Below are 21,227 nucleotides of genomic sequence, written 5' to 3' on the forward strand. Positions count from 1 at the left end.
ATCTTAACTATTAGGATACATTTCCAAATGTGACATGAGTTTGGATGCCTCAATTTTTGGGTGCCCAATGTGACACACTTAAAAGGGCCCAGTTCTCAAAGGGCCAGTGCTCTGCACTCTGTGAAGGTCAGGTTTCTTTAAGGTGTCTCAAGTCAGGCACCCCAAATCACCAGCTGCTTTTGAAAGTTTAGACATAGCTGTACTATAGTACCATCTAGAGACCCCGCACCCCCATCAAATTGAGGTGTGCTGGGTATTATGTAGATTCAACATATGAGACAATCACTGCTCTGATGCGTCCTCCATGCTAACTAATGGTCAGGAAGCGAAGATGGATTTCTGCATATATAATCCAACGTGCAAGTCTTGCTAGGTAAACAAATGATCACCAAGAAAAAGTGCATTTCATTTTATTCTTACAATATAAGCTTCTTTCATTCCAACTGTACATAGTCATACCTGTCTTGCTGTGGTTGCGGTTTCCCTTCCATTGCAGTGAGGAGAGTAGGTGCCAACTCGCACTGTTTTTCCACAGGCAAACGAGGGTAACCCATCTTAACATAAATTATAGTAAAATTCTGCAAGGGTAAAAAAAAAAAAATATATGTAGCATCAATACAAAAGAAAAATCAATTTTGTTAAACTAGCCCCATATGGTATGTTTCTGACGTTGTATATGACAACTGAGGGTCTGAAAGACTAAGCAATTATTTCCAGGGCTAACGATGATTAACTGACAGTTTTCTACTGGCAGGTTCAGCACCTATTCCGCTCTTTTTCACTGCTGACTTCAATGGGAGTAAGGCACTGTGATGGAGTGTACTCCCCACACTGGCCCTAAGAGAGTAAATTAGGCACAATTAACCCATAGGTGGCACTCGGAGGAGGAGCCAGGGAGCAGGGATTGATTAATCAGACATGAAGCTCAGCTGGACAAGAACAGGAGGGTCCTGCATAAAGTCAGATAGCTGGCAACAGAAGGGGGCTGCAGGGAAGAAGGCTGCAGTTATTCCCTGGGAGGAGAGAGGTATGTTCAGGACTATAGAGGGTAGTCCATGGTCACTCCCTGGGAGGAGGGAGTTGGGAGGCTGGCAAACCGGGAGACAGGAAGGTAGGAGAAGGCTCAGGGGAAGAGCAGCAAGGAATAGGAGACCAGACTTGGTTGCTTAAAAGAGGGCCCCTGGGCTGGAACCCAAAGTAGAGGGCGGGCCCGGGTTCCCCTACCAGCCACTGGGGACACGGCACATACCAGGCAGAGGACAGTGGACCACCTGGAACTATTTGTTCCAGGACAGACTTTACTCCGCCCTCAAGAAGGGGAACCATGTAGTGACCCAGCCAGAGGGCCAAGTCACAAAGATGACGCTGCAGTTCCTGGGTCCACAGGCTGAGAGGATGACGAGAGAGACAGCACCAGAGGATGGCGTAATGCCTCGCCCGAGCTAATCTCCAGCGCAACCAAGGAGGGGCACCACCTGCGGTGAGTGCACCCCAGGACAGGCACTTAGGAGGATGCCTCTCTCTCTCTCTCACTTTCTCAGGTCCCTATTTCTGAAAGGAAATAAAACTGAACTATCAGGTAACTATGGAGTTCTGCAACATAAGCAAGAGGTCTTTTGAAAACATTTCTAAACGCTCCTTGTTAAAAGCTGCAAATAAAATTAAAAATACAGAGCTGTGGGATAGGACAGCACAAGAGGCTGATAACGGGAGAGGAACCCCTTGCACTGCTAAAGTGCTGGTTCAAATCCAGCTCAGGTTTGTAGTGATGTAGAATGGTTACCTGCTGGCTGTTCAATAACTTAATGGTTAAAACTTTTATGTTCGGGGGCAGGAGTCAATCCAATTCCCAGTGCACAAGTGCCCAAAGAGCCAGGCATGGCATGGCCTGGCCCCCAGCCCCATCCGACCCCCCGCTTCTCACCCCCTGACGGCCCCCCGCGACTCCTGCCCCATCCAACCCCCCTGCTCTCAGTCCCCTGACCGCCCCCGGACCCCCTGCCACCCCATCCAACCCCCCCTCCTTTCTGACTGCCCCCCCGGGACCCCTGCCCCATCCAACCACCCCTCGCCCTTAACTGCCCCCCGCCGCCCCATCCAACCCCTCCTCTCCTTCCTGACTGCCCCCCCGGGACCCCTGCCCCCATTCAACCCCCCTGTTCCCCGCCCTCTGACCACCTCAACCCCTATCCACGCCCCTGACCACCCCCTGAACTCCCCTGCCCTCTATCCAACCACCCCAGCTCCCTGCCCCTGTACCGCGCTGCCTAGAGCGCCGGTGGCTGGGGGGCAGCTGCACCAGGACAGCAGCTGCGCTGCGCAACGCAGCTCCAAGCACCGGGTCAGGCCGGGCTCTGCAGCTGCGCTGCCCCAGGAGCTCACAGCCCCGCCACCCAGAGCATTGTGCTGGCGGCACGGCGAAGTGAGGCTGCGGGGGAGGGCGAACAGCGGGAGAGGGGCCGGGCAGGACAGTCCCACGGGCCGGATGTGGCCCGTAGTTTGCCCACTTCTGCTCTAGCGTGTAGAGGTAGTCATTCAAAGTCAAAGCTTAGTTGTAACGGCTGGGTAATGTGGGATCAGTACATTTGATCTGTGGATAAATAAGGACTCTATCTGCGTGAACATGAATTTTGAGCCCTGGCTGAAGATTTGTTGAGCCAAGTATGATTTTTATGACAAAGGGTAGCTAAAAACTAAGTCCAGGTGTCTCATAAAAATTTGAAGGCTTTGTTATATGTATCAACAATTATCTAACCATGTTACTCCAACTGGATTAAGTTAAGCACGGACCTACTAAATTACTATCATCTTCTGAAATGGTTACAGTTCTCAAACTTGCACATCCACATGACCGTGACTAGTTTAATCTGATTAATAATTTTTTTAAAAGATCAAACCATTGTGTGAAGTTAGCAAAAGACCATTCTGAGGTGACCTCTGTGGTATTTATTGCAAATTTTCAGTAACTAAATATAAGCAGTGATTCGCAATGGAAAGGAAGTAGCACTGTGAAGCAGACCAACACAAAGCAGAGGTGAGCTGTGCTATGTTTCTTTGTAGGCAAGGTATTTATTAAAACATTGTGAAACTGACTACACTACGAGAAACAGCATATATCACTTCAGTATAGGATGGTCAGCAGACTTTTGCCATAGACAACAACGGCACACAAAGCTGCTTTTCAAGTTTACCTTCACACAAGATGTTTTTCTCAGTGTTCTACAAAATATGAACATCTTGTAAATCCTTGGCCTCATCCAAGGGAAAGCTCATGTACAATTTCTCCCATTGTTAGCTCTTGCTTTTGGACAATCAGCTGGTTCCAGGGCTCCAGCGGAAGTGAATTCTACTTAATGAGTTTAACTGTCACTCTAAACATTTCCATCTCTGCTCCCACAGTGTTATTTTTCATTAAGAACATGCATGAGTTAGCACCAGAGCAATGAGAGGGAAGACAGGTCTTTTCCAATGTTCTGAAGTCTTTTCCATGAAACCGGTATCGGTATTTGTAATACACACACTACAGTTCAGCTAAGAATTGCCTTCACTAGTTTCACAAAGCGGTTAGTAGTTTTTAGTCTTTAAAAAAAAAAAAAAATCAAATGAATTAATCTGATAAAGTTTCCCTTCTGAAAAATGGGGATATTATTCCCTTTCTCCTGCTTTGTCTCATCTATTAAGGCCCTGATCCTGAAAACACTTACACATACTACTCATACACACAAAGGCAAACACACGTTTATATATTTGCAGGATCAGGGCTCTAAACCGTAACCTCTTCAGGGCAGGGACTCACTCAGTAGGTGCTGGTTCTGCACCTGGCACAATGGGGCCTCTATGTGCGACTAATACAAACAACAAATCTGTCAATTCAAGTATTCATGACAGTTGGAGAATAATTGAAGTGGTCTCACAAAAAGTTGTCAGTAATTTAGCGATGAAGTGAGCTGTAGCTCACGAAAGCTTATACTCAGATAAATGGGTTAGTCTCTAAGGTGCCACAAGTCCTCCTTTTCTTTTTGCGAATACAGGCTAACACGGCTGCTACTCTGAAACCTGCCATAAAACTACTACTTTCACCCGTGCTGGTGGCATATAGTTGTTTATTTTTAAGTCACTTTAAAGCATCTCTCTCATCACAATAATATGTTTCTGAAGGGAACGGACAGATAAGCACCACAAGGAGCCTCTAAAGAATAGAAAGAGCTCACCTTTATACAAATCAGGTAATGTTCTTGGAAGAACAGTACTTACGGTGACAAAGGAAACTGCAGCAGGATCTTGGTATTGGACTAGTAAAGTCTCTACTGGAAGTTGAATTTTTGGACGACTTTTGATGCGTTTATTCAAGTGAACTAGGAGCTCCATGACCTGGGGGGGAGAAAAAAACATTAACTTCAGCTTTGGGTTCAATATGTTCCCAACATACAATATGGTCCATTAAACACAGAACAGGCCAAAGAGTTCTGCAGGACATAGTTCCCAACTCTTTGACAAGATGGCTGCCATCATTTCTCATATTATCCATTAGCTTGCATGAAATGCGTTGGTGGTCTCCAGACACTTTCTAGCGGACTGTCATCCACATCACAAAACCATCCACCACAAGCGGTGTTCTTGTTAGCAGTATTGGAAGAGATGTCAAGGAAGGAATGATTATGGAGAGTTAACTTGTCTCTCTATATAGTTGGCTGCTGCATCTCAAGATGAAGGAATGCTGGCAGACTGATGTGGGGAAGGTTGCAATGCGCTATCAGTGCTGTACCCTGTGGACAGAGGATGATTCTAGTACTGAAAATCTAGCACTTGTGCGAGTTGCCAAATCAGTCTGAGAAAAGAAAAAGGGTCCACATTAAAAGACAGTAATTAAATTGAGCTAGAACATTTGTATTCAGGGATGTCCCTAGGAGGGTGCGGGGCCTGGGGTGGAAGTGACTGATTCCTCTCTTCCGGGATCGACTGCACCAGCAAATTGTGTGGGGCCCGGGGCAGAAGTGACGGATGTGTCTCTTCCAGGACCAACTGCGCCAGCCAATCGCACCAGCCCACAGGGCCCCCCAAAGCGCGGGGCTCGGAGCGGTCACCCCAATTCGCCCTACCCAAGAGACGGCTCTGTTTGTATATCACCTCCTCCCCTGCCAAGTGCCTCATCTGGTCCAGCATGGTCAAACACTCCAGACTGCACACAGTCAACTCCATTCCTGAAGCACCGGGGCACAATCTACCCAATATACACTATGAGTCTTCCTGGTGTCTAGCTGAGACTGGGCTTTGGATGAGAGTTAGGTAGCTGAAGCTCAGCATGGAGAACACAGAGCCAGTGACAGCCGGCTAGGGGAAAACGACTGGAGGAAATAGCAGAGATGACCTGTGCTATCTCAGCCGGGAGAGTCTACACATCTTTTGTTACCCAAGTTAGCAACTTGGATAACTTGTTAAAATCTCTGCTACATCTGGAGCCGCAGATAGCAGCAGTGGCCACGAGTGCTTTTTCTCCCATCTAGCCTGGCATGAAAGTTGCAACCCTTTTCTTTTTGATGTGGAGCTCACCTTGGTTACCCGCACCTTCATTACTACCAGAGGGGATTACTGCAATGTGCTGTATTTGGGGCTACTCCTGAAGACGTAACAGATGTTTCAGCTGGTGCAGAAAGCAGTTGTCTGCCTGTATGCTTTCTGTGAGAAATACTAATATACCTATGCTCTAGAGACTGCACTGGCTAGCTGAGTACCCCCAAAGATCCACAGAAATCAGCTGGAGCTGAGGACAATTAGCACTTCAGTTTATTGCAATTCCAGCTGCTGATTTTGATCTAACTTAGCCTCTCATTGTATGGGCTTGTAGGGATAAAAATCTAGGCCACAATTCAGGAAGCACTTAGGCATGTGCTTAAAGTTAAGCTTGTGCTTAGCTCCCATTGACTTCAAATGTGTTTAAGTGCTTCGCTGAACAGGGAGGCCAATGTTCTTTGCTGAATCAGAGCCAACGTTAGAATGCCATTCGGTATATTTTGAAAAGTTGTCAGTATCTGAAAACGTGCCATATTTCTCAGTCTCTTGTGGTAGTTTAGGAGTGAGACTAAAGTGAGGCAGCAGAATGAAAAGCAAAGCTTTGAAGTAAATAATGCATCAAAAGCAGAGCTTGTGTTGAACAGGTTTCTCTGCACAAGTGCATAGTGCATATTAGATCTCTGCTGAAGTTTACGAGAGGTCAATTAATTTTTAATCACCATTGACTGGCTGCTAAACACTTAATTTAGAATAATTTTCCTGTACGTATGTTTAAGATTAGAACCGTAAACGTAATTAAAAACCAACAACAGAATAATCTGTAAATCGGGATTTAAAATTTTCAAAACAAAAATACTGGAAGAGTCAATTCCTCCCCCACCACCTTTTGTCAAGAACAACATTCAGGATTCTGTATTTCCCTGCTGAGAGCTGACCTTACAAACACTTGGGAGCACAGGAAAATGATAGATTATGTTCATGATAGCTTTTGAATGGAAAATATCAAACTTTGGTCTAGACAGGAAAGTAAAGCGAGTAAGATTTTTTGGTTTACAATCTAATGTTAAGCCCACACCGAAATAAAAATATTCACTTGTCATTTTAAAAGGTTTCTTCCTTAAATTACATAAGATTTTTAAAAATTGCAGTTTTTGGCCTTTTCCTACCAAGATTCAGATGAATCTGGTTAACAAATTCCCACTTGAAAGAAGAAAACACATCACATACCCAGACCAGCTAGCCGGATGCTTTCTCTCACAACACTAAGTGTACCAGAGCTGTGTGTATTTGACACTATACACCCTGTTGTGTCAAATGTTTGTCCTTCAACATGTTGACAACAATACACATCCAGTGCCAGATTTTCAAGTGTTCAGCACCCACAACTGGGACCAGGTTTTGGTACTTAAATGGGAGCTGAGCTCTTTTGAAAATCTGGCCTCGACTGTAGGTGTCGAGCTTTTTAGAAAACTTGGGCCATAGTGGCGAAATAGTTTCCCCACTTGTAGAAGATTTATAACATTGGGGTAGGGATGGGGGAGGTCGGCAGATTAAAAAATAACTTTGAAATTCCACAATAGCAACTGAGAGATGGGCTATTCCCAGATTTCTAGTGCACCCTGTAACAGATATGGCAGTTTCCTGCAGTATCTTTGGGAGATATTGAATTAAATTTAAGTATCTTTGGAGTCCATTGTATTAAATGCAAAGATTATGTATTATTGGGGGCCTTGATGATCAACAGACTATAACGCACAATGTGGTAGATAAGTATCAACTCTTGGGACAATACATGTGAAGTGGATTTCCCAGGAAATATCTAGGAGGGAGATGAATGCAAATTCCCCATCCCCAATTATGCAAAAAACCAGCCTTTTGCCCTGAAGGGGGTGACTGTCCCCCAAGATCAAAGGCCCAAACTATATAAAGGAGTGACTTTATACAGATATTTGGGGGAGCCTATTCTGAGCTACCAGCTGTTAGGAACTTGTAACCACAGAAGAATCCCTCACCTTAAGTGATCACTCTCGTTACAGTGTGTATGGTAACACCCATTGTTTCATGTTCTCTATGTATATAAATCTCACCACTGTATTTTCCACTGAACGCATCCGATGAAGTGAGCTGTAGCTCACAAAAGCTTATGCTCAAATAAATTTGTTAGTCTCTAAGGTGCCACTAGTACTCCTTTTCTTTTTGAGTCCTACTAGTGCCCTTGCTGGAGTTGGGTGATTTCCAGTAAGCTTATTAGCATAGGTGTAGCTTCTTTTGTTTTTAATGTTTTCTCGGTATTGCTTTCATCCGAAGAACAAACGTGCTTACTTAGAAAGGGCTGTGTGGTATATCTGGGGGCAATTACACTAGGTATAGCCTCCAAGGAGAAAGCAAAGTGTAGGCGCAGGCCATTAAGGCCATCGGACTTACTGGGAAACTCACAGTGTAAGGCAGGGAGTTGTGCAGCCTGGAAAAACTCCAGTCAGGAGGGGACAGACGTGGGTCTCTGCCTATGAGACATGACAGCTGAGGAGCAGGGAGCCTATGAGTGGGGGGGACCACCAAGGGGGGAAATACAGGTGCAGGTGCCCTGAACTGACACACAACCAGTTAAGTGAATGATAGCAATGACTACTGCAAGTATCCTAGTCTGACAGCAAAGAGGAGTGACTCTATACATCACGGTAACATCGCATGAACATTCTATACATCACATGAACATTTCACAGAATATTTTCTCTTGTGGAAAGCAGCTAGTAACACCAAATCATTGATACATCATGGATGTCTACATCTCCAGTGACTGGAAAGTCTACAACTGCACCCTTACCTTTTTACGCACTCCTTCCTGCGTGCTGGACAGTTTGAGCAGGACAGGGGGTAGGAATTTGGATATAATATTCTGTAACTGCTCATCTGTTTCTGCATGGCCAAGACGTAAGAACACACGTTCAAGTTGATCTGTAGTTTAAAAAAAATAAATAGTTAATTTGGAGTTAGAAACCCAAACAGCAGACAAATCTTTTCCTACCCGTATGGGTTTGTAATATAGCAGCTGGGATGAAAGTATGGTAAGGACTGAGCATCTTCAATCAAAGCTCTCAACAAAGCATGCTCTTCTATTTTTAAAACTGCATGCACACTTTCCATTGCTGAAAGATGCTGGATTGATGGCCTTCAACCCTCATTTATCCACAGATCAGGTTCAGCATGGACAGAAGTAGCTCAAACTTCCACACACTGCCCCACTTATGGGCCTCAGCCCTAATCTGGAACACCACCATGGCTGAGACAGTACTTCAGCCTCCGTATCTAGTAATCCTTTGGCAGTCAGAGCAGCGAGGCCAACTGAAGTGTCAATTGTGGTGGTCGTTTTTGAGATACAGACATCTGTCTGCTGGACTCTGGACTAAGACCATAACAAAGGCCTCTAGACAGCCACTGAATGGCAACAACTTTTGGTCTATTATTATTTATATTGTTGTCATGAACTAGGACCCCCTTGTGCTATACATGGCCCACACCAAGAGCTTACAGTGTAACGAGGGATGGATTTGATCCAGCAACCTAGCGAGGAAAGGCACTATGCTCTGTTACCAAACCACTGAGCCACCATCAGAAAAGCATTTATGAAGCTGAACGAACTATCTGGATTTGCTATTATTTGTTAACCCAATTTTCAAGCGAGACTGTCATCACCAATAGGAATTAAATGGGGGTGTCAGAAAAGTAACAATATTTTGACATAACTTAAAATGCAAAAGACTGTGAAGGTCCTATCACCCACATGAACGTGTTGGAATGTTCTGATCTAGAGAATCTCATTTCTCTATCCCTCTCACCACCTCTCAATACCACCCACCCAGGAAGGAGTATAAAACAACAGTATGAATGTCAGTAAGGACATAGGAGTTGCAAACGATACAAGATCAGGATGGGAGGAAGAGATAAAAAAGCATGCATCTGTTCCCTGTATGAACTAGGAAAGGATCCTTTTAGGAATATCAAAAAGATCAAAATCCTCTGTCGACAACGCAAGCAATTGGCTTGAAGACCACCTGTCTTTAGGCTAATAAATGGAGAAGTCACTGTTTTAATCACTAGGATCTAGCTGACCTGATGGCTAAACTAGAAGAAAAGCAGACCGCCACATGGGTGGCAAGACACCTCAACAGCACTTTCACAGCTTGGGATGGGGGCAGGATGGTTCTGATACACAAGGGCAGGAGTGTTCCCTTCTCTTCTCCGCAGCTTCACTATGCACACCTGATCTACAATGGATTGCTAACAGGGTCAATCCAATTGGGAGATTACAAACAAAAACGCAGCCTAAAACAAGGGGAAGCTAAAACCCTTACAGATTCTGCTTGAAACACCCAAAAGGAGAGAATGTTTCTTTTAACTTTGGTTATACCCTAAGAGGAGGACTTTGATGGTTGAGGGATGGGCTGCTCAGACTTGGGAGAGGGAGAGGCCCTCCTGTCACAAAGGTTTAACCCTGTATTCCTTGGGAACCCAAAGCTCCCATGGAAGTCAGTGGGTTTTGGATGGATATACAAGGGATGGAGGGAATCAGTCCCTCAACGGGCAACATGGACGTTTAAGTACAAATACTGTACCTGCAGATTTCAAGTGACTTCTGAACACTCACTATTCAGATAGGAAGGCCTTTGGAAACGATGCTCTGTCATCTCAACTTTTCCCATCCCGTTGTTAAAGCCCTCACAGGGCTTGTCTATGCTTGCAGCGCTGCAGCAGCACAGCTGTGCCACTTTAGCACTTAGCAAAGATGCCGATGGGAGAAGGTCTCCTGTCGGCATAGGTACTCCATCACCCTGGAGCGATGTAGGCATACCGACATAAGGTGGTAGTGTAGACCTCTTAGCCACCGTATCATCTCTCTGCAGGCAGCAGACCAAGCGTACACACCTCCCTCCCAACATTTTGTTTCCGGTTGAACTAAACAGGGTACGCAGTTGAAAAGACAAAATGACTATAAAATTTTAATGCCAGCTGAATTACAAGTCAAAATTCAGCAGCTCCTCCAATGCATATTGTACTTGTCAGTGAATCTCTTGTCTTATGGGGATTTTTCTTGCTTTCTCATGCTATCAGCTGCCTCAGGGAACCAAGATACATTCTTCCCACCTAATTTTTAAAAAGCTTCTCTCATGTCCTGCCTTTTTCTGTCATATTTCATTTCCCTAAAGTATCTGCCTTCTGAGAACTCTCCGATGCTTCAGGAATTGGGCAGCATGGGGTAATGAGAGCCTGATCCTGAGAGCCACTGGGCACGCACAACTCTTACGGCATTCTGTAACCTTAACAGAGCCGTCAACAATGCCTGCAGTGTCTGTGCTCACCACTGGCTGCAGTGCACCCAAACTCCACATCTGGGAGACCTTCCCAGGGTCACTGTGGTAGAGAATAGGACTTGATTGCAGTGAATGCAAAGAAGATAAGTTTATTTATTGTAACCTTCAGCTAAAGATATATATTTTCAAAAGCACAGATATAGAGTAGAAGCCACAGGAAATATAGCAATTCTGTGAAGCAGCAGTCAAGCAAAAGGTATTTTAAAGGGGAAGGGTCAACAACAAAAAAAGTATACTGCTTTTCCAATTTTTTCCTCTACAAATGGTATAAGTAGCACCCAAGACTACTATGATAAGATGAAAGAGTGTGGAGAAAGAACGATTTCCTCTCTGTCCAATGAATTTACATTGTGTGTTTGGCATGTACATTATTTTCACAGGTTTCCTCTGTATGGTCAGTGAAGTTCCAGTCTCGCAAATGCTGACTCAGTTGTTTAACTTTAAACCTGGAGTAATCCCATTGATTGCAATGGAACTACTCACATGCTTGAAGTTAAGCACATAGGTGTTTACAGGATTATGGCTCGAGTCAGTTTCCTCTGTTGTTGGTGTGGGCTTGTCACATGGCAACAGGGAAGACGAAAAACATTTTAATAAAAACAAGTGTCATTGTAAAGCCACAAACCCTGACACCTGTATCACCTGAAACTACTTTTAATTATCTAAATTGACCACTTCTCAAGTTGTTTGCTGCGTTGGTGTAGCCATGTTGGTCCCAGGGTATTAGACAGACACGGTGGTGAGGTAATATTTTTTGTTGGACCAACCGCTGTTGGTGAAACCAATTCCACATTCAAGCCAAGTCTAAAACACTCAACCCACTGATTTCTCCCATGGATCAGGATCACAGTTCCTCCAGCTGGGTTATACATCACGTGTTCATCAAGGTTGTTTGAAAACTGTTTCATAATATCTCAGGAGATGCAGCAACAAGACAAGAAAACACTCCCTTAACATTTTATACTATTTCTTTTGTTTTTTTACAGTGCAAATACTTGTAATCAAAAATAAATATGAAGTGAGCACTGTACACTTTGTATTCTGTGTTGTAACTGAAATCAATATATTTGAAAATGTAGAAAACATCCAAAATATTTAAATAAATGGTAGTCTGTTAAGTGTGATTAATCACAATTTTTTTAATCGCGTGATTAATCATGATTAATTTTTTTAATCGTTTGACAGCCCTAATAATCGGATCCATTTTGGATTAGCCTTGGCAGTTCCATACTGCTGTGATCTGCTCCACAAAGTGTCTTCTCACAACTGGACCGTAAGATATATAAATTAAAACAAAAAGCCCACCAGCCAAAAATAAAATAAAATAAAATAAATAAAAAGTAAACACCTTTGACGTGTAATCTGTGCCCCTGCTAACCAAGACTAAAGCTTTTAATTCAGGTCTATTGACATATATGCTTTCTGTAAACTGTTATTTTGATGGGTCGGTTAACTCAGTGTTTTATTAGTATTAATTTGTAAAGCATTTTGCAATCCTTGGATGAAGATTACAATGATGGTATGGAAGTTAATTAAGCAACATTTCATCCATCACTGAAATGCAAGTTACATGTGGAGAACTGTTCTGAGATTCTACACCTGACTATTTCCGAGATCTCAAATCCAGGCTCACATTCCAGATTTAGGATCATAAAATATGCTGCTCCCTTAGCCCCATGTTTGCAACTATAATACACATTATACTAGCTGGTTAACATAAAGGACGGACTTGCGTACTCAGTATGTCTAATGTCTCTAATTCTTTGGTACACATAGTGACACTGGAAAGAGAATGTTGATCGAGGTCTGGGATTAAATTTAACTCGACCAAACGACTAAAATGGACTGTCCTTTTCAAGAGGGTAATATGGTCTTTTTAAAAAAAAAAAAAAGGAGGGGGTGGGTGGGGAGGAAACAAAAGAGGGATTCATAGGAGATGCAGCTAGAATTGCTTAACGGAGCCAGATCACGTATTAAGTCAGTCCGAGAAATAACTTCTCTTCTATAGCTTTTAACCATCCTCTCAAATATAAGTCTGCCATCCTCTCAAATATAAGTCTGCCCAGACTATTAACTAAGTTACTCCAGGTCCCTAGGTTCATTCCATGGCCATGACCCACACTGTGGCCATGACCCCTGTTTGGAGTGAAGTGGCAAGAGACCTCCCACACAAGAGCGGTCTGTTTGGCTGGCAGGGGACTCCACCACCACTCCTCTTTGATAGGGCTGGGCCTTCCCTCTCCATGGGCCATCTCTTCCCTGTCTTCAGGTGGGCTGGAGTCCATCCTAGAGAAGGGATGTCTCAGCCCCACCCTTCCTGAGCAAAGGAGAGAGTGTGTGTGTGTGTGTCTCTCTCTCTCTGCCAACACCACCCTCGCACAGCCACAATGGTGTCATGGCAATGAGGGGACACACACAATCCTCTGCTGGGGTGGTATCAGCTGGGCCTCTCCCAGCAGTTGGTTTCAGAATTAACAGCCCTCTAGGATTAATGACGCAGTCCACCAATCAGAGTTATTGTTTAGGATGCTCGGCAGACATCACGGCATTAGTTACCCTTGGGACACTTTTTTCAAGCTTTTCTTCCCAATCATGAGGACTAGAAACAGTTTGTTTTTTCAGATGAAATCTAGTCACCATGTAACCCAGAAGTTGGGCCCAATGTGTGTAACCTTTTCCAATTGTGCTCCAGTTAACGATAACCACTGGCTATTTATCAAAAATAAATTAAAAACACAAGCATAAACAGTTGCATGACAAGATTAAAACAGGCTTGATTATTTTAAAGCAGTAAAAACCAGAATCATTACATGAACTGTTAGTTTTCAAAAAAATCAGCCTGCAAATGTTTTACCTATTACTATAAGAAACTGTGTGTACAGTTTTCCCTCTCATTGCAGTTTGTATACTGTGTGCAATTAACATAGCTTTTTATAGTCAGTTCTACTCTGTCCCCCAGTATAGTAAGTTAGGTCTCAATGCCGCAAACACTCACGCATAACTCAATGGAGCTATTGATGTGTGTAGGTGTTTGCAAGATTGCAGCTTTGTTTTTTCCTACTACTGTAGGATCTTTTGCTCAGTAACAGGGGGAGAGTTTTAAGAAAATATGTTTGTAAAACCACAAAGATTGGGTGGGGGATTCAGGAGCAGGTATAATATCTGAAACTACTTTAGAACTAATTTTACAAAATTGATCAGATTTCAGGTGTGTCCTTTCATATTCATTCATTTTGCACTAAGGAATCAAGAAAGTAGAGAAGCCGAAGAAATCTTTAGACTGTTGCTTACAGCACCAGGGTCAATTTGTGTATATAGCTAGATGATATTTTTAGAAGCAGAAATAATTTCTCGCAAGTAGGTAACAGCATTTCCATGGTAACTTAAGGATTTCTAATGCCATTTCTAACCCCTTCTGGTTCTTTTCCAATCTATACGATAAAAGTATGTGAAAGAATATTGGTTTCAGAACTGATGTAAATACTACATCTCGCCAGGAGAAAGAACAATATCTTTCAAATTGCAGATACTACATATTGTATAAAACCACAAGTATTATCTTTCTTTTTAAGCCATCAAGCGAGTATAAACTTTTTTTTATAGCAAAGCCAGATTAATGGCAAGGCCCTGAACCACAAACTGTAAGTGATTAGGGAAGTTATGGGAGCTCCTTCACTGGAGGTTTTCAAAAGCAGGCTGGATAGCCATCTGTCTTGGATAGTTTAGACACAACAAATCTTGGCAGGGAGTTAGACTAGAGGACCCTTGCAGTTCCTTCTAACCCTATGATTCTATGACCCCCAGTCTCCCATATGTACCACAGTGATCTCTGATCAGACTTTACATCATGCTGTTTAGTAGCCCCCTAAATCTCTGTAGCCTTAGAGCTGGACCCTTCAGCCACTGAAGTTAATAGCAAAAATCCAATAGGAGATTGATTGGGCCTTTGCTCTGGTTCTCTTATATGGTCGTTTGCCATAAGAAATAGTGGAAAGGGAGGGGCAGAGAAGATTTTTTAAAAGTTTACTATACTGCACCTTTTAAAAGACAGTTTTGTCACCCATCTCTTATTTCTTCAATAAAATAACAAAATAAACCCTTCTGGATGTTCAGCCTCATCATTGTAGCTCATTGTTTATCCATCTGTTCAAAGAAGTCAGCTCTCAGTTCAAATGCTATTTTTTGTGTGTCCAGTTTCTCCTCCCTTCCTCTTATACTAAAGAATTAGCTCCCAGTGGCATTTATAGCCATTGTAAACAGACTGTCAGCTGTTCTTTACAGAACTCTGTGATGTGTATTCGTGTAAGAAGAGAATATCAAGCATGAAGTGCATACTTCTATTTATGAAAGTGGATTTGAGGGACTATTAAGGCTGGGACATGTCAAACCAGATGTACTTCACAACAGATCTAGTTAGCACAACAGTATCCTAGGGAACCCAGCCATACAGTCTGAGCCTGGAACACAACAGAACTCCAGGAGTTGTGACAGTAACTTTCTGTGAGAGGATGCAGGCAGCTACCTTCTTCATCTTCCCCAACCTAAACTCCACTTTATGGCAAGAGCACTATGATCTTAATATTAAAGCCATTCTAGAGGACGTACACATCCTTAAAAACAGCTTACTGTTACTGCACTAAGACCATTTTGTAGAAGTTATTTTGTGCACATATCCTGGAATTTTCCTCCAAAAGGCCCCATGTCAAATAAGTGCTTACTTCTACCTGGATACAGTCAGTCAACTTCATTCCCGGGATGATTCAGGGGAAAAAAGGGGAGACTGAGGCAAACATTAAAAGAACAGAAAGCAAAATGAGGTGTTCATTTCTCCAGAAGCTAAACAACTGATTCTGCACCACTCTGCACTGGAGGAGCAAGATACCCAGTTTGGGAGTCCAACTCTGATCTACTTGAATTATGCTTCCATTAAAACACCAGGCAAATTCTTGCTGGAATTGTATTATGACTTGGGGAACGTACATCTAGAGTGGTTATAGCAGCAGACTGGGAGTCAGGGTTTGGAGGTACTGTTCATGGCTCTACCGCAATCTCAAATGACTTTAAGGGAGCACCACAAGGGACCTGTCCTAGTCACTACTCAAGTTTATAAAAAATGGTCTTTTACTGTGGGAATGTATTTTTCTGTTTTCATCATATTCCTCCATACCAGAGAAAAGTTTAGATACAGATTTGAAATGCCAAAATTTGGATTTCCATGTGCAGTGTGTCAGGTTTAGATTCCCTTCAGATTATTACCCGTTCTCTTTGAAAATGGCTTTTCTTTCTTTCTGATCACATACCACTCTAGGCCCAATGTACTGATTTTAAATTAGGAGTCAAGCTATCACTGTTTAAATTATTCATCCATCAAATTATAAGCATCTTCATAAAAAGTTTAAGCGAGCACTCTTTTCTCAACAACAACAAAAAGGAGTAACAGCTCATCTATTTGAATGCTGCTACAGATCAAAGTTTCTTATCACTACATGCTTACAAAACAGAGACAAATTGGTTTTCTGATCTAAAAGAAAATTTTAGTTACTCCTTCAGGAGGCTCATTATCCTACAGCCCAGGTTCCTTTCAAAATATAATTTGATGCATTTAATTTTAATTTAATTTAATGCATTTAATTTTAATTCTACCTGAGAAGTCTGCCCAATTTTCCCACTCTGAATTTCTTATGCTTCCTGTTAAAGTTCATCTTTGACTGTACAGCTCTTCCATTTATTCATAGAGGCGGCACTGGAAAAATCACCATCCTCCCTCTCCACAAAAAAACCCACCACCCTCAAGTCAGAAGGGTGGTACTATACACTCTCTAGTGGTACAGCTGACCAGTAAGTCATAGTTTACATAGTTTGAGACATCTGATAAGGGTGACATCAAACTGCTAAACTGGACTGTACCCTGTAAGACATTCTTCTTTCCCCTCTTCCAAGCTTGGATTAAATGCAAATGTGACTGCAAACCCAGTGACAATATAGCCACAGGACACCTTGCCAAAAACAGGCAACAGTTATATTCAGTTTGTAGGTGGGGGAAACTAGCAATCCATAGATTGAATAAAGCTGTGTCTGCAAGCAGGAACTCTTCCACTGAGGGCATGTCTACGCTAGACTTAAATCAACCTATGTTAGGTCAACTTACAGTCACTGAAGTAATTACTGCAGTGGCTGATGTCCACACTACCTGCCTTCTGTCGGTGGTGCACGTCCTCACCAGGAGCGCTTCTGCCGACTGGAGAGGGGCAGTGTGGGGGACTGAGAGCCAAGGCTCTCAGCTCTGCTCTGCTCCCCATTCCCTGCTGGGGCCAGACACTTGAGGTTCTCACCTCCCTGAGCAGGGATCCAGGCAGGGGCAGCCTAGTTGGGAGCGGGGAGCCAGGTGGACGCAGCCTGGCTGGGATTGGGGACCCAGTGGCAGCCAGGCTCTGGCTGCCCAACTTTCTTGTCAGTTTCACAGCTCCAGTCTGGAGCCCTGAAATTGACAAGACAACCAACAGCTGATGTAAGTAATACAGTGTCTGAGACTGCATCACCCTAACTACATTAACATAAGCCCTAAGCCTCTCATGGAGGTGGAGTTATTATGTATATGCATCCGATGAAGTGGGTATTCACCCACAAAAGCTTATGCTCCAATACATCTGTTAGTCTATAAGGTGCCACAGGACTCTTTGCCGCTTATGTGTAGTAGGGCACTTACATTAGCGGGACAAGGCTGTACTGTGTACACTGATATAATTAGGTCTACATAAGCTGCCTTACGTCAACCTAACTATGTAGTTTAGACCAGGCCTGAGTAGTTTTACAAGGTCTGCAAGTGAAGGGAACACTGGTGATGTACAGTTGACTGTACAGGAATAATTTCATGGCTGATAGTGATCATGGAGTCTGATCAATTTTTCTAGACTACAGTGGTCATGACAATGATTCATCCCAACTGTCACTGAAATAAGTATGTTGAGATTTGTCTCCGACCTTAGAATCAGTGAGTTCTGTAGGTTTTTCTTATTCCTATATGAAATTATGGTTCTTTGGTGGCATCAGGGCCACCACCAGTATTTCGGTGTTCCGCAGTCTATTCACCTCATCCAATAGTTCAGCGGTTCTCAAACTGTGGGTTGGGACCCCATTAAAATGGGGTCGCCAAGGCTGGTTTAGACTTGCTGGGGCCCGGGGCCAAAGTTAAAGCCCGAGGGCTTCAGCCCTGGGCAGCAAGGCTCAGGTTGGGCTTTGACTTTAGTTCCCTTGCCTGAGGAGGTAGGGCTCAGGCTTTGGCTCCCCCACCTGGGGCAGCAGGGCTTCGGTGGGCTCAGGCTTCAGTCCCTCCTCCTGGGGTTGTGTAGTAATTTTTATTGTCAGAAGGGGGTCACAGTCCAATGAAGTTTGAGAACTGCTGCAATAGTTTGTAGAAACTAAGCAGGCTGAAGGGGTTTTCTCCAAAGAGAGGACAGAAGAATTAAGTTAAACATTAAGCAGTAATGCATGGTTTAAATCTGACAGCCTGGAGCTTGAAAGTCTGCATTAAAACCTTTCTTCCTTCTGCTGAGTTTCTGGTGGTGAAATCAATTCCACAGTCAAGCCAAGTCTAAAACACCACTTTCCTCAGCCCACTGATTTCTCCCATGGATCAGGATCACAGTTCCTCCAACTGGGTTATACATCACGTTGTTATTAATTCATCAAGGTTGTCTGAAAACTAGTTTTGTTATATCTCAGGAGATGCAGCAACAAGACAAGAAAACACTCCCTTAACATTTTATACTTCTTCAGAGACAGATCTATTATGTACTGCACCAGATTCAGCAATAGATTTGAAGTTTAAAAAACACCCACAACTGGGCATCCTTTCCCTCCAAATAAGAAATATCTAAATTTGAACTCCGTCACTCAGATTCTGACTACCATCCTGATCAGCACTGAGAAGTGCATGGGCACAGGATCTGCCATGAAGTTCTTAATGCTGGATCAGGGGCATCATTTGCAGAACAGAAGAAATGGATAAAATGTATTTTCCAGCATATTTTACTCTTATACTAGATTCCGACTTTAAATTCAAACAAAACATATCAAGCTCGGGAAGGGGAGAGCTTGTATATATGCACTTATTATTACAAGAAAAAATATGAAAAGAGCGAAGGATTATTCATATCTATCAGACGCTACTCTGGAGATGGAATATAAACGACCAGACCTTTAAAATACTTTGCACCTCTGCAGCACTTCTGATCCCAGCATCTCCACGCACTCTGCAATCATTAAGCTTCACAATGCCCTCCTCTGATAAGGGAGCATAACGAACCGCAGTTCACAGGTGGAGAAACTGAGTCACGGAGCCAGGAAGGGACTTGCCCAAGGTGTCACAGCGAGCAGGCTGGCGAGATGAGCCAGAGACCCCCCCTGTAATGACCGAGCAGGGACGGCACCTGCTCTCACCACGGGAGCCAGCCTCGGCTGACGCCCACCAGCCGCTTGCTAGGCCTGAGAACTACATTTCCCAGCCGGCACCCGGGTCACGGGCTGCGGACAGTTCCTGCTCCGGGCCCCGGGCCCAGAAACTCACCCCGCCCGCAGCAGGGCCCAGGCCCCGTGCAGGGACAGCCACCCCGGTGGGGGCATTAAACGGGGGGGTGGGCAGGAGCACCCCACAGCGGGGGCCCGCCCTGCTCAGCCAGCCCCACCCTCCCCGCGGGGCCAAGCGCCCAGGGCCGGCCCTGCCGCTGCTGGGGGGCTCCCCCCGTCTCCAGTGGGGGCTGGAAAGCAGAGTCACTGCGGCCTGCCCGGCTTGGGGCCCATCCCCGGGGGAAGGGGGGGGGAGCGGGACATTCAGCCCCTGCCCCCAGGCGCCGCTGGCTGAGGCGGGTGTCCCCAGCAGGCCCGGCCTGGCAGAGCCCCCCCGCCGGGGGACCCTGCCCCAGGGGGCTGCGGGCGGAGACTGGCGGGGAACCCCCGGCCCCAGGCTGTGGTTTCCATGTCACACCGTGACTGCGCACAGCCGAGGCCTAGCCCCGGCCCCCTCCCGCCCCTCGCCCGGGGCGCCCCGGGACACACGGGGCGAAGAACCCAGCCTCCCCCCACCCCCTTTCCCAGCTCCCCGCCCCCTCAGACAGAGGGGACCCGGCCCCGCCCCAAGGACAGACCCACACCCGGGGGGAGGGGTCCTGTCAACCCAGAGCCCCCCTCCCTCAATAAACTCCCCTCCCCCCACCCCGGGGCCTGTGTCCGTATCACTTACTCAGCTCATCCTGGGCAGCCGAGGCGGCCGCGGCCATGTTGCCAGCCGCCGCCGCGGGGGTGGGAGGAGGAGGAGCAGCGGCAGCAGCGGCGGCGGCGGAGCAATCCCGTCACCCGGGGTGGGGTCCCTCCCCTGCTCTCCGCGCGCCCCCTCGGCCCGGCCGCGGGGCCGCTCCCCAGCGCCGGCCACCGTGCGAGCGCCGCAGCTTCCCCCCCCCGCCCCGCCCCGCCCCGCAGCCCGCGGCTCCGGCGCCCGCCCCCAGCCCAGCCTCCCTCGCTTCGCTTCAGTGTTATATTTAGAAAGAGCTGAGCCATCGCCTCAGCCCCGCGCTCCCTCGCCTATTGCTCCCCCCCCCGCCGCGGCCTGCTCCTGAGAAACCCCCTGCGCCGGGGGCTCCCCGCCCCGCCGGGCTGCAAGGGGCGAGCCCCGAGCCAGCAGCCCTCGCCGGCTGCCCAGGGGCTCAGCGTCCGCGGGCTCCTTCCCTGCCGCCTGCCCCCCCTCTTTCTGCCGCTGCCCCCGGGCAGGGCAACTGACCTGAGTCCAGGCTGACCTCCATGGCTGAGGAGGCGCTTCCTTTGCTTCGCTTCGAAGGGGGTCGGGGCGGGGGGAGAGAAACGGGTCCCTCAGCCGCAAGACGGCTGCCTTTCTCCCCCTATCTGTGGTAGGTGCTTGTAGCAGGCTGGAGGGTTTCCGACTGGGGAAGGTGCTGCCGGGGATTTGGAGCCAATGCTGGCCAGGTACAGATTTAGAGGAAGTGTGAAACACCCCCAGAGGGGGTGCCACTTCCTCCCAGCTGTCCTTCCACTGCTACCAGGCTCCTGTCCATAACCCTCAAACAGCTGCGGGAGGGATTTCCCTCCCTTACTTCAGTGTTTCTTTACGATCTAATTTAGGGCTTGTTTACATGGGGGGAAAAGAAAAGGAGTATTTGTGGCACCTTAGAGACTAACAGATGTATTTGATAGCTTTCAGAGGAGCAGCCGTGTTAGTCTGTATTTGCAAAAAGAAAAGGAGTACTAGTGGCACCTTAGAGACTAACCAATTTATTTGAGCATGAGCTTTCCTGAGCTACAGCTCACTTCATCAGATGCATACACGAAAGCTTATGC

General features: G+C 45.8%; 1 protein-coding gene across 2 annotated transcripts in view; it reads right to left on the reverse strand.

Annotated features, from left to right (window-relative positions):
- The window catches only part of ECPAS (Ecm29 proteasome adaptor and scaffold), a 91,534-nt gene extending 70,696 nt beyond the window's left edge, over window positions 1-20,838 (reverse strand). The window contains exons 1-4 of one of the 2 annotated variants that reach the window (XM_048850792.2): window positions 20,653-20,838; window positions 8,336-8,466; window positions 4,255-4,371; window positions 460-578 (exon numbers count right to left, since the gene is read on the reverse strand). In XM_048850792.2, coding sequence (XP_048706749.1) covers window positions 460-578; window positions 4,255-4,371; window positions 8,336-8,466; window positions 20,653-20,674 — 389 coding nt within the window. In that variant the 5' untranslated portion in view covers window positions 20,675-20,838. Of the gene's footprint in view, window positions 1-459; window positions 579-4,254; window positions 4,372-8,335; window positions 8,467-20,118; window positions 20,290-20,652 lie in introns of those variants that run through there. The other variant, XM_048850791.2, reaches the window with a different exon arrangement.
- Between the last annotated feature and the right edge of the window lie 389 nt (window positions 20,839-21,227).

The sequence above is a fragment of the Caretta caretta genome, chromosome 5 (genome assembly GCF_965140235.1).
Source record: "Caretta caretta isolate rCarCar2 chromosome 5, rCarCar1.hap1, whole genome shotgun sequence".
Taxonomy (NCBI): domain Eukaryota; kingdom Metazoa; phylum Chordata; order Testudines; family Cheloniidae; genus Caretta; species Caretta caretta.